General features: G+C 35.9%; 1 protein-coding gene across 5 annotated transcripts in view; it reads right to left on the bottom strand.

The window, feature by feature from the left end:
- The window catches only part of PCLO (piccolo presynaptic cytomatrix protein), a 310,859-nt gene that overhangs the window by 282,601 nt on the left and 14,598 nt on the right, over positions 1-13,660 (bottom strand). For all 5 annotated transcript variants that reach the window (XM_064487619.1, XM_031454792.2, XM_064487621.1 and 2 more), the window contains exon 3: positions 2,975-4,372. In XM_064487619.1, the coding sequence (XP_064343689.1) occupies positions 2,975-4,372 (1,398 nt within the window). The remainder of the gene's footprint in view (positions 1-2,974; positions 4,373-13,660) is intronic.

The raw sequence follows: 13,660 nt of genomic DNA, 5'->3' as shown, positions 1-13,660 counted from the left end.
TTTGTTAGAAATTAAAGCCGAAAAAAACGGTTCCTTGCTCTCTCAGGTTAACGGGTTATAGTACCATTTATACAAACTGGGCATCAAACAGTTAAACCACACAGCTCAGGGTGAAGCCAGGCGACACCCCAGTTCCCAGCACGCAGCCATGGCACTCTCCTGGTGCTGTGGGAGATGCTGAGTGAGAGATACAGGAAACAACCTTGGAGACAGGTGTGCTTGATTAATGGGTGGGGACAGAGGGCTGCTGTCTAGAGCTCCCTAACATTACAAACCACGATCAGCTCCTCTCACCACTAGAACAGCACAGAAAAAGGGGGCGAGCAGAGGGGCACAGTAGGAAGAGACACCCTGCTCACAGTGATGACAGTAGCAGAAGCAGAGGCCTTTGAGTTATATGGGCTTTATTAGAAAAATAAACTGAAATACGTAGTTGAATCCTTTCTCGAGGAATACCATTTCTTTGCATGGCAGACATAACATCTCAGTATTTTCAGAACGTGCTCTCTAATACTAGAACGAAAGTACAGCATCAGCCCAGTAGAAAATATTGGATCACAAGCAGAATGAAGAAACCATGGAAATAAAACAAGGACCAAGAAGGAGATACTTCCCTAACCACTCAAAATGAGGCGAGATTAGTAAATAGTATGAATGCCAGGATAGCAGTACAAGTTAAGCATATACATGTATTTACAATTTCCTGGATGTATACGTACATGTCTGCACACACACGTGCACACAGACACACACGACACAAACACAAGGTGCCTTTTTCTTCAACTAACCCCTTCTGCCAGTCTGCTAAAGTCTTTTAGGTAAAACAGTAGGAAGTACTGGAACACGGATTAACTCAACTAACCTTCATTCACTCCCCTGATGCCCGGTCAGCTAATGGGCTTTACCTAGAGATCAGAGGGCATTAAGGCCTTATACTAGCTAAAAAGTTCATGAGGATTAACGCAGTCAAGTTGGGCCAAGAACATTAGTCGGCTGCTTCTGTTACGTCAGGTTCTTTCTCCTCTGACACATGATCTTCCAGATTTAAAGAATTACCGCAAAACCAAATAATCTCCACAATGACAGACTGTCTAAACCCCACTGATCATATTTAAATAGGACTTCACCTCACCATTTAAAAACTTGAAATCACTTATATTTTCAAACAATTGAAATTGCACACGTCCTAGATAATTCTCTGCTTGATTCAAGAAATCTTCTTTCCAGATTACCATTTCTGAACTATAATTTACCCATACACACACACACACACACACAAAATCAAAGATTTTTCTGAAAGGTTTATTGTCTCTCTATCTAAGGAAGGGCTCTCATTTCACACCTCCAAACACTTAAGAATTCTAATAATCACTATGGACCAAATGGATGTATACAAACACACACACACACACACACACACACACACGTACACACAAATATATAAGTTACAGCACTCTTTATAGTGTGCACAAAACACACTTTATGTGCAGACATCATAGCTTTCAGTGGAGCAGTTTGTTTTATAACTATTTAAATTAACTGCATGGTGTTGATACCATAAGGCTCCTTGTTAAAGGGTACAATTTTTTAAATCCATTAAATTAATACAATTGTCCTGGGAAAACCAAAATTTCCCTCTTCACAAACACACAATGAAAAACAACTCTTCTAAAAATATGGAGGACACTGAAGGTTGTTTTTTCGTTTTGCTTTTGCACTGAATCCAAACACTGTAAGTAATGACCACAGTTGTTACCATCCATGAAGTGCTAAGAGAAACCAAGTTTTATCTACCTTTAAAGTGGATCTTAGTTAACACTGTTCATCACAGTTAAAGAGGATAAAAATCAGCTTAAGACTATAGGGACACGACTTCCGTACGGTGTTAAATATGTCAAAGCAACCAAATAGATTTCAAAAGTAAAAAATAAAAGTATTTTATAATTTATTCTTTTTAAAAAACTTAACTCGGGAACAACACCAACATCTAAAGTTTCTTCTTATAACTGCTAAAAAGCTGTTCAATTTTTTACATTCCAATTAATTATAAAATCAATGAGAGTCAAATAAAATAAATCAAATCCTCAAGTATTTTTGATTTGTATAAAACTATGAACAATTATTTAAATTCAATCCCAAAATGTTTATTAAAATATCACTGTACTTATCTAAGACAGTAGCAATCATTCAACCCATCACTCTCCCAAGATCCAAATATTCTAATAGTCTTCAGGCATTATTAGTACTTACAGAGTCATTCCTCTATAACTCTTATTAGGTAGAAATTTGCCATATGCTTTTTGGTCATTTACACTGTGGAAAAAGCATTTTTGTCACCCTATAAAAAATCCTTGACATTAGTCACTGAAATCCATGTAACTTCTTTTCCTTTCCGGTAATAAAGTGCCCTATTATATCTGTGCCAGATAACAACAGCTCAAACAGAATTATAAACAGTCTAGAAACTACATATTTCAATCAATGTTTTCTAGTAGACAATACTATTAACTTACACAAAGTTCTTAACAATTTTAGTAAAATAACAGATCTCATGTTGGTTATGGATTTGCAATCAATCCAACTTCTTTTTTGTAAGGTATCAAAGAGACTGGAAGGATTAGAGACATCGGAAACATTAAATTACAACTCTTATTTGGTGCATTTAAGCGAAAACCAGATAGTCCTCCAAAGCTATAGGTTGTTAATGCATAGAATTAAGATAATTGTTATTTTAAGTTGTTGGCTTATTTCATCTTCTTACTTCTGGTACATTAAGCAAGAAAAGCCTAAATCATGTAAATTTTTAATAAGGAAATAAGCTTGTATTAAGTAATTGAAACTTCTTCAAAGATATCAACATCAATGTGTTTTCTTTACCAGAAATGTGTTTTTTGCTCAGAATTTTTGGCAACCAAAAAAATATCAGAATAAGTACAATATACTCACATTCAGATGTAATATAAATATTGCTTACCTCAGTCAAGTGTGGTGTAGGGTTAAATCCACAGAGATTACACACTTGGTTCTTGCATTCGGTGCAAGTGTTGAAGTTAGGAGGATCCTTAGAACCTACGTTGAGTTCAGTTTTGCAGAGAGGACAGGCTGATTCTGGTTTGGGGGTTTCTTCCAATTTGGGGGGAAGAGCAGCCTTTTCAGGCACAGCTGCTGAAGGTTTGCTGTCCTTAGTAGGCAGAGGTTTCTTTTCTGGTTCTGTTCTTTTTACTGTTGAAACTTGCTCAGCTTTGGGCTCTACCTTCTCAGCTCCTGGAGGTTTTGCCTCCTTTTTCACTGGTATAGCCTTTGCAGGTGCTGGTGGGGCCTGGCCTGTGGATTTGGGTGGCCCCTGAGAAGTGGGTGGCTGTGAAGGAGAAGGGACTTGTTTTGCCAGGGCTGCTGGACCACTCTGCGCATGAGATCCAGGCTGGCCTGCTGTGGAGATCAGACTGGATGCCTGGCTGAAGATGGATGCTCCAAACCCAAAGAGTTTCCCTGTCACAGTTTCTTGAGGAGTTGTGGGCTGTGATTTAGGCGCATCGGTAATACTTCCCAGATTCAGACTAAAACGTCTTGACTGCTCCTGAGGCTTTGCAGGCTGTGGAGACGGGGGGGCAGGTTGGCCAGTGGAAGGTCGTGGACCTTGGGGTGTCGGTGACCCCTTTGGCACCAGCTTGGCATCTGGCTTAGGACTCGTTTTGGTTTGTGCTTTCTTGGGTTCTTCTCTCTTTTGAATGGGATCAACCTGTTTTTGGCCTTTACCCTCTGAACTAGGGCCAGGATGTGAAATAATTTTTGAATCTGATGCAGGTCGAGGTATGACTTTAGAGTCAAATGGGGTGACTTTTTCTCCTGTTGGCGGAAAACTCTGTGAGGGTTTGGCAGCGTCTGGTTTTAGCGGAGGAGTTATTTTCTCTCGATCCTGGGATGGTACTTTGGAGCTCGGAATACCAGGTTTTGCTGCTGTTGATAAAGACACCGTATCTGTGGCTGGCTTTACTGTCTTGGGCTGCTTTGGTTTATCATCAGCCACGGAGACCTCGGCCTGTTCAGATGGGACAGAGGGCTCTTTGGGAGGCGCCGGCTTGGATGAGGGCTCTGCCACAAGAGGCTGCTGGGCTGGGACTGGCGGGGGGCCAGGGAGGGTTGGCTGTGTCACTAGCGGTGGGGGCTTTTTAGCCTCGGGTGTCTTTGAGATATCCTGTCTGGCGGTAGCATCCTTCTTTGGAGAAATCTGTGACTGTGGAGAAGGTTTGCTCACTGCTGATGCAGGAACAGGGGCAGTCTTCGGTTTGGGCTGTGGTGAGGATGGAACTGGAGCCAGATCACCTCCGAGAGCTCTTTGCATCTGACAGTTTAAACAGAGCCACTCTTTTATCTAGAAATAGTATGAAATAATGGTCACTGAGATATTAACAATGTAAAAATAAGTACATTTTTAAAAATGCACGGTACCTTTTGAAATTCTCTCTCTCATCACTCAAAACAAAATATAGATCAAGTTATTTTACTTTATATACATATTATTTTATTTTAAATTTATATTGAAGTATTAAAATGATAAGTACATTAAAATATGAGTCTCAGAAGCTTAAGTGCTCTATATTTTAAGAAAAATAAAAATCAACAGAGATTGTATTTTTCTTCTGATGTTAATTTTCTTATTCTTTGCCTTTGATTTACTCCAAGTTTGATTATTCCTAGAAACAGAAAACCCTGTAAGACAGAAAATAAATGGTAACTTATTAGAGTCCACAAATCAGTTACGTTAGATACTTTCTCTACTGATGGCTCATGAAGTTTTTAGTTATACAACTCATCATAAGCTTCTCAAATTATTAACACCTTGCTAATTTCTTAAATTAGCAAGAGTATTACTTCTTCCTCCTAGGCGACATAATCAAATGTGAGAAAACAAAAACTATTTCTTTATTCAAATATTTATTGAGCAACTTCTACTTAGCACATCCCACTGTATAAAGGAGTCAAAAATCTCTGTCCTTATGGAGACTACACTATAGAAGAAACAAGTGAAAGCATAATGTGATTTCAAGGATAATATATAAAATAAGTATCTGATGATGATACTGTGATGAGTCATTTTTTTCTTATCTTCCTCCAAGTTCTCCCTCAAGTGCCCCCCTCCAATTTCTTGGGTGCATTTGGTTTTATCAGTAAGATTTTAAGTCTTTCTAGAATATGAACACTGGAGTTTCACACACAGCCAGCCAGTAGGCTCTTACTCCATCTTTGGACGACTGCAAAATGAGAACACTCCCTGGCTTACCTAATGTATGATTTACATCAACATTAGGACGCACGTTCTACACTGTCCTCATTCCAGTACCAAATGTCTCCTTGTAGTTTACGTAGGAATGTATATGACATAGGTCACTGCATCTTCATAGGGGCACAATGTGCTTCTCTCTTATGACATTCTGTTTTTGAACAGACTCCACTGGCCCATCTTTTGTTCTTTTCATGACTACATTTTTCTTACTTTGATAAATAACACATGAAAAGACATTTGATCCCTCAATGTTGCTCCTCACAGTGAGAACACAGGTTAAAATCACTGTCTATAGCTTTCACAATATGAAAAGCTTTTTATCCTCTTAGGATTTTTCTGAAACAGCCTCCTTTTTATTCAATTCTACTGGCCAGATATGTTGAAAATAGAAATGAGTATTATCTCAGAATTTAATCTGCCACTGAACGCAGCATTTCCAAAATCTTGATTCAGGTGGAAACAAAAAAAGCCTTCCTATACATTGAGAAAATGAAAAAGTCCACAGCCCGCCCCGACATTAACATCAAGAACCGCGATCTCCTTTTCCACGATGCACTGTGGGAGAGTAACGAGGAGTAATAGCACCTTTGCCCTCTTGGTCATTTGCCTTAGAAATCCTGTAATATTTTTAGTGCACTGTCGCTTATTCCTCAAGTGTGTCTGCATTGCTTATGAAAGGTGACTTCCCATCCATTCGTTCTCATCTCCAAACCACTGTCCCCCATCTGACCCCTGTCATTTTTCAAATATTTTATACGTCTACTAAATATTACCTATTTACAACAAACCACCACAGAAAAGGCTGACTCTACTTTCCTTCGAACCTCAATATCTCTCCAATAACTGTGAAATAAAGTTCATTTTCTGCAAGAAAATAAAAATATACCATTTTGTTAGAGTTCTTAAGCTAGCACTGATACAATTCTGCTTATCTCCAGGTCTACATTCCCCCAAAGACTGTAAGCAACACATAACGAGGACTTCCTGGTATAGTCTGACCCTTTAATCATTTAGATGTTCACAAATATTTTTTGAGCTGGTTTGAAGTAATTAATTAAAATGTTTATGCTCTTCAAGCTACAGCATTTCTGTGTTTATTCTGTGAATCCCCACTGTTTACCAAGCCAGTATGACAGGTTTCTGCCTTGATTTTCTGGTTGTACACAATTCTCCTTACTCTATACCTCTGGCCAGGGACCATCTATCCCCATTTTGATTCAAAATGAAGGAGCCCCATAATTACCACACCTGCTAACCATACGTATTTTCACTGCTTGGAGACAATCACTGTCTTGTTTCACTTCTACAATCAAATGTTTCTCTCTAACCCTGAGCAGAGATGAGCCTGAGCTGACTATCATCACTGCCTCAGACGGCTGCTGCCACTTTCATTTGGTACCCATGTCTCTACTACAGCTGGCTCCCCTGGTTCTGCATGATGGGGTCTTCATTCACTACAGCTATGAATGAGGATCTCAGAAGAGCTTAGTCTTTATCACTTCTTTCCTATGCTCTAGAAGTCAGATGATAGCCAAAGCCAAGTCTAATTCTGAGAAGACTTCCACCAATGTTTCATAAACTCCCCACGTCTCCTGACACAACTAGTGTGCATCCCCTAAGATTTTAAGTCTCTCTGTAACGTGAACACTGGAGTTTTCTAATCATCCACATCCATCTGATTAACAATGGGAGAAATACAAGAAACAATACCAGGGGAGCCTGCAACTTTATCATCCGGTCCTGGAAGGACCCTGACTTTCACTACACAAGCAATAAAACCAAAGATTCTGTGTTACATAAATATATCATGCCTTAACTATTCCTACACTCTAGATTTTATATAATAAGGGAAAAAGTCATCCTTTGCTTTCTCTACCTATAGCTTTACTTACAGAAAGTACATAAATGAAATTCAGAATCTGGAGACAGTTGTTTAAATGAGCTACTCTAATTCAATCAGCTCTATGGAAAGGAACAAAAGAAAGGCATAAACTGACTGCTCGTCAGTCTTCTGACTTAATATGCTACACAAATGGGGGTAAGAGAGTAGTCAGCCAGCATTTCTGCTCATTCTGAGGTCCCTGTGTATTCTAATGTAGACCTGCATATAATTACTAACACACCTCCCTATTTAATCCAATCCCCAGGGTTCCCTTCTGTTGAGCCTTTGTTATTCATCTGAGCTGACTCACGTGAAATAATGAAGGTCTAGTAATAGAACTTCATAGGCTAAGGCTTTTGCTGGATAATCATAAATGTCTTATTAAATGTTTCAAGGGGTAGCACTTGAAAATTTCATTGTGAATTTCACATAAAGTTTCAATTATTGGCACCGCTTTCTAAAAGAGTATTAGAATCATTGATCACTGAAAAATTAGATTCTGACATTTAAGAGTACTTCTTTACTGGATAAAGAAATTGTGGTATATATATGCAATGGAATAGTACATAAAAAGAATAAAATAATGTCATTTGCTGCAACATGTATGGACCTGGGGAATCATCATTCTAACTGAAGTAAGCCAGAAAGAGAAAGAATAATACTATATGATATCACTTATATGTGGAATCTTAAAAAAAAAAAGACACAAATGAATTTATTTACAAAACAGAAACAGACTCACACACAAAGAAAACAAGGTTATGCTTACCAAGGGGAAAAGGGGGTGGGAAGGAATAAATTGGGAGACCTGAGATTTACAGGTACTAATTACTATATCTAAAATAGATAACAAATTTCTACTGTATAGCACAGGGAAATATATTCAATATCTTGTAGTAACCTAGAATGAAAAAGAATATGAAAACAAATATATGTGTATATGTAGACTGAAACTTTATGCTGTACACCAGAAATTGACACAACACTTGTAAACTGACTCTACTTCAATAAAAAGAGTATGTCTTTAATAATAAGTCAAGATAATCAATACATCTAAGCAATAAGGCGAGGTGGCAAATTTTGGGGTCCAAAATAAAAGCATATTCCTGCTTGAACTGTTATTAATCGATTTAGCTTCAAAAGAGAATGGAAGCCTCCAGAAGGATAATGACTAACATCCAACCTTCAGTGTGCTCCAAAGTGAAAATTTTAAACACAAAATCTACAGAAGTTGTATAATGGAATCTCTGTTCAACAACATAGCACAGTACTAGGAATAATGGAACATCTAAAGAACAAACACCATGTTAGAGATTTACATTCGCTGGGGTTCATACCATTCACATTAGCTAAATACATTTTCTTCAATCATACATTCATCCTATCCTTGTATGATAAAATCTATAGGGTTCTTACTTCTTGATGCATCACAACTAAACTTTTCTGCAAACCATTACATCTAAATGTACCATTTACTCCATGGAGGCAGTATTCACATTTTCTCTTACCCGAGTCATGATTCGAAATCCAATTTGTATTCCTCTTCCACTTACCTAAATACTACCTATCTTATATGGTCCACAACGACCTTCCTCCTTCACCACTTAGCATTCCATTATCAATTAAAGTCCGTCCCTTTGCAACCATTACTCCTATAGTTTGAACCACAGCACTTAAACTCAAATAGATAGGGCTTCAAATTTTTTCCAGTTATTTCCTCTCTTCTCTCCTCATACACACTCATAAAAAGAGCAAACACTTCCTATTACTCTTACCTCTGTATTAGATACCAAGTAAACTTTAGATATTATTTAATGATGAATTATTCGAAATTTTTTCCCATTTCTCATCAAATTTCTTCAAATACTGAATGTATTATCTGTATCATATTATTCATATTATTTCAAATGCCATAGAAAATATAATTAAATAATACATATTGGATAACAATGTGTAATACCATAAACAGAAACCCAAGCTAAAGTTTGATAAGACTGTGCTTTCTGCTATTCAAGGAATGTCCAAACCACGTGACCTCCTCCACAGAGAGGCAGCTACTCGCTGACAGCAGCTTGGCTGCAGATGGCTCACTGCAGTTGACATCTTCAGCTGTGCATATTAATGCACAATTTATTTTGGTTAAAAACTAGACACTATCACTTCTCAGGACTGTGATGACATGCTCAGCAACTTGGTGAAACAGTCTTATTTAAGGTAATCCATCCAGAATCTGAATAGATACTTCTCTGAAACTGTGTGGATTACAAGTTCTGCTGTATAATTCAGCAATCATTAACAAACCTTGCAACTAATCTAAACATGTACTTTTTTCTTCATAAAGCATCATAATGTTCACCAAAGGCTAGCATTAACATGTGTCAGTCTTCACAAAATAGGATCAAATTCCACTCCAAAACAAGAAAACCAACACTTTCATCAAAATACAATTTACAAAATAATTACATGGACATGAAAATGTATTTGTACTCCATCACAGTTAAACAAGAGAAGAGGACCCCAAATCAATAAACTAAACTTACATGTATTATACATTAACACTTCTGACTGCCTCTCATATGCTTCTCAAAAAAATTCAAACTTCTACACCTCAAATGATTAACACACCTTGAGCTCTTACACAGTTTTGTAGCCTGCAATCCAATAACTCCAATTAGGCAATGTTTGTGCAATTATTTAAATAGCTTATTGACTGTCCTCTTATTACTTCATTTAAAAATTTAAAAATTACATTAGTGAAAAGAATCAAAGGTCTCACAAACTTTATGAACATATTATGTATGCTGAAAGTTACATATCTATAATTCAATCAGATGTTAACTAGAATTAAAATCACTTGTATGTTAACTTGGAAAGAAATACTTCTAAAAATACATATATGAAATATTTAAAATATATTAAAGCTTATATAAAAATACAAATTTCACAAGGGATTTTAGCTTCTTTCAGCTCTCTGTGAATGAGAGCCCCTCATCATCTATAATTTATTCAAATTTTATATAGTTGTACGTACGTACATTTTCAAGAGTGTGTTTAAAGAAAACCTGACTTTAAAATTATCCTCAATTAGCTTTACATTATTTTCAGAGCCTAGCCACATTTTTCATTACCATTTATTTCCTTCTATTTTTTAATCCCTCTCTCAAGGTAAAAAAAAAAAAAAACACATAGATCTACATATTAAAACTTTTCCCAACAAATGCAATTACAGAATTTTTAGTTACATGTTCCCATGATGAAGCCTGCCAATGCCTTTTTAATTGCTTTACATAAGTAGAAATCCAATCCTAAGAGATATTTTATAAATTCCACTGAAAAGTCTGACTTTCCTGAACAAATGATAGAAATGTCATATTTCTAGCAATTGTTTTACAATTGATTTTAAAATCTCGTTTTTGATTAGAGAGAAAAAAAAGATAAGAAAGGTGGTTTACTGTTTTATATTCAGGTGAGATCAGATTTCACTTGTACAATCTTTAGTATTTTCTATTTTTACAAACAAGATTCCATCTTCATTTGCTAAATTATTGACTCTTCTAAACTCTGAGTTCTATTACTAACAATGAGCAAAGTTATCCACTTCATCATCTGTGTTTTCAAAGTCTAACAGAGTGACTGGCTCAGAGCAGGAGCTCACATTTTCCAAAGAACAAAAAAGAACTCAGTAGTAATATAAGGCTCTGGTTTTAGCAAGACTGGGTATGAAGGTATCAAATCAGTGCTCTTGGACTTCAAATTATTTACACTAACTTTCACAAATGAACTCTGGCCAAGAAGGTTAATTCCTTTTTCACTTAAAAATATGTAAAACTCTCATTCTCTCAAACACACATACACACTCTTCCTGTAAACTAGAAATTCAGGAAATGATCTATTTAAAAATAATGTGATCTATCAAAAAAAAAAAGATGCTAAATTTTGGGTCAGCAGATCTAGCTTCTTGTATGAGATACACTACTAAGTAATTCTGTCACCCTGCAAGTCACTTAAATTGTTAATCTCAGTTTCTCAGCAACAGACAAACGGAGTTAATAATGAAGGCGCTATCCCTACTTGCTTATTGGAATTTTTTAAAAGATTAATAGTAAATATTTATTTGTTTCAATTTCAAAGCACTTCTACTTATATTAACATATGTGATTTTTTACTTCATGACAACTCTCATATCATAAATAAGGAAACTAAATAGGCAGAAAAATTAAAACGACCTGACCGCATCACCGTAAGAGTAAACTAAGAAAAAGGCAAGAAGCATGGTTTATAGTGCAGTTGTTGCTTCCTGGTGAAAGGTAATTAGAACTACTTTTAAGTGAATTCACAGGACTATCAGCAAGACTACACATGTGAAGGGCAGAGCTAGGACGCCTGCCCAGATCTTTTGATGCCTTATTGATGTTTTTGATATTGGCATTATCTTAAGGAAAATAATTATAAGCTTCTAATAGATTATTGACATCTTCCTCTTCAATTAGTACTTTTGAAATGTTCTTAAGTAAGAGCCCCATTTTATCTAAGCTAATAAAGACAGAACAGGGAGAGTGTTAACTATGTGTGATTTCCCACAGGATGTGAACAATGAATAAGTTAACCCACCACTGTATTAATTTTACTGATCCAATAAGTGATTTGGTTAGTTGCAGCTGTCTGCTTTTACAGCAGAACATCTGTTTTTACGAAGCTATTCAGATCATCACACTAGTTGCAATAACATGTAGCAAGAGGCTTAGATGTCATAAAAGACGGATATGCAGAAAGACACCTGAAGCAGCTAGCCATTTAAAAGCTGAAAGTTAAAAAACATTTTGGTTCTAATGATTAAACTTACGGGCAGCGCATGAGGAACACATATTTATTTCACAGGGGGAGCATCCAAGTCATGAGGAAAGTGCTGCGGAACGGACCTCTTAGAAAAGAAAAGCTCAATAAATACGGCATTTATTTGTGAATATATTTAAGTAATATGGATTTTTAAGTGATTATTTCTATTCCTCTAAATTCATGAGAAAATTATTTTAAATAAAGAAAAAAAAATTTGTTATCATCAAGGTATTTTTGTTTTAAATCCTGTTTATGAAGGATAACATATAGATTACTAGAAAAAAACAGCAAAAAAAGAAATAACATTCTTTATCGTCTAAAAAACCTAATATTTAGAATCAATAGACTTTTTTCCTCTTTATTGGGTTTATATAAAAATGGTGCCAGTTAAAGTACACACTGCTGTGACAAGCAAAAAACAAATTTAAAAAGTGACCTAATTTGGCACCACAGGCATAAGGCATTTCAAATCATCATCGTTATTTGGAACCAAAAATTCTTGGCATTTCACCAAGTAGAATGCCAAGGCTAAAGATGTGAAAATCAAGAACCTAATTTATCTATTCCTTCACATCATAGAATTGTGTAACCAATCATTTGATGAATGAGAATTTTTTAAGTTACTCAAGTATTAATTATAACCGTAAGATGAATTTACAAGGTTAAAAACATAGTACAGAAAGGTAAAACATTAAAAAGTAAAAGTCTCTCTCTCGGCCACTAAGTATTACTCTCCAGAATCAATGTTAACTTCTGCTTTGACTTTTTTTCATGGTTGTTATTTTAACAGCAAATAATAAGTTTCAATCTATAAATTTAAGATATTATATATTTGCTCCTTTCATAAAAGCTACACTTTTTCAAAAGACAACCTTACATTATCACCTATCTTAGGAGTGTCTTAAGCAAAATCCAAGAAATTACATGTGATGTATTAATTATGTATGTTAACACAGAGTTAAATAATGTGTAACTTTCTGAGTTTGATTTATGTATATCTAATGTCATCTCCTATTCCACACGATTATGCAATCAAATTTTGGAAAAAATGACTTAATGTCTTTCTAGTCTTCTTCATTTCTTGGGTATAGTCAGCTAGTTCATCTCATTCTTTTTATTTTCCATTTTAATAGAGGAAGGCCTACTGATATATTTACACACACCTACATATACATTTACACACATATACATGTGTGTATAGAGTGGCAATGACTTTTATTAACTCTTTCATGTGTGAAAAATTCTTAAGCTGCCTTCACACTCTCTCTTGGTCTTTTGCCTAGATGCAGAATTCGTATTTTCACCGTCTCTAGAAATTTAAAGAAATTGCTCCCTATCTGCTTCCTTTTGTATTGCTATTGAGTATTATAGCTGCCCGATTTCTCATCTTTTTGTAGACAGAAATGTTTTTCTATGCGAAAGTCTTTCAAGTTTTCTCCTTATCCTTGGAAACCTGATTATCTCACCAGGGTGTATCTATCAGACATTTTATTATTCTTACTCGGCCACTGGTGGGTCTGTATAATCTGACGACTTCCATCTTTCTTTGGCTCAGAGGAAAGTTCTAGAGCTGGTCTCCTTAGTCTTGGTTATTTCTTTCTGGAGCCCCTATTAGACCTATATAATTTCCATGATTTTTAATATTTCTCTTAGAGCCC

Source organism: Camelus dromedarius, chromosome 7, assembly GCF_036321535.1.
Source record: "Camelus dromedarius isolate mCamDro1 chromosome 7, mCamDro1.pat, whole genome shotgun sequence".
In the NCBI taxonomy this organism is placed as follows: Eukaryota; Metazoa; Chordata; class Mammalia; order Artiodactyla; family Camelidae; genus Camelus; species Camelus dromedarius.
This window is presented reverse-complemented; position numbering and strand designations above follow the sequence as displayed.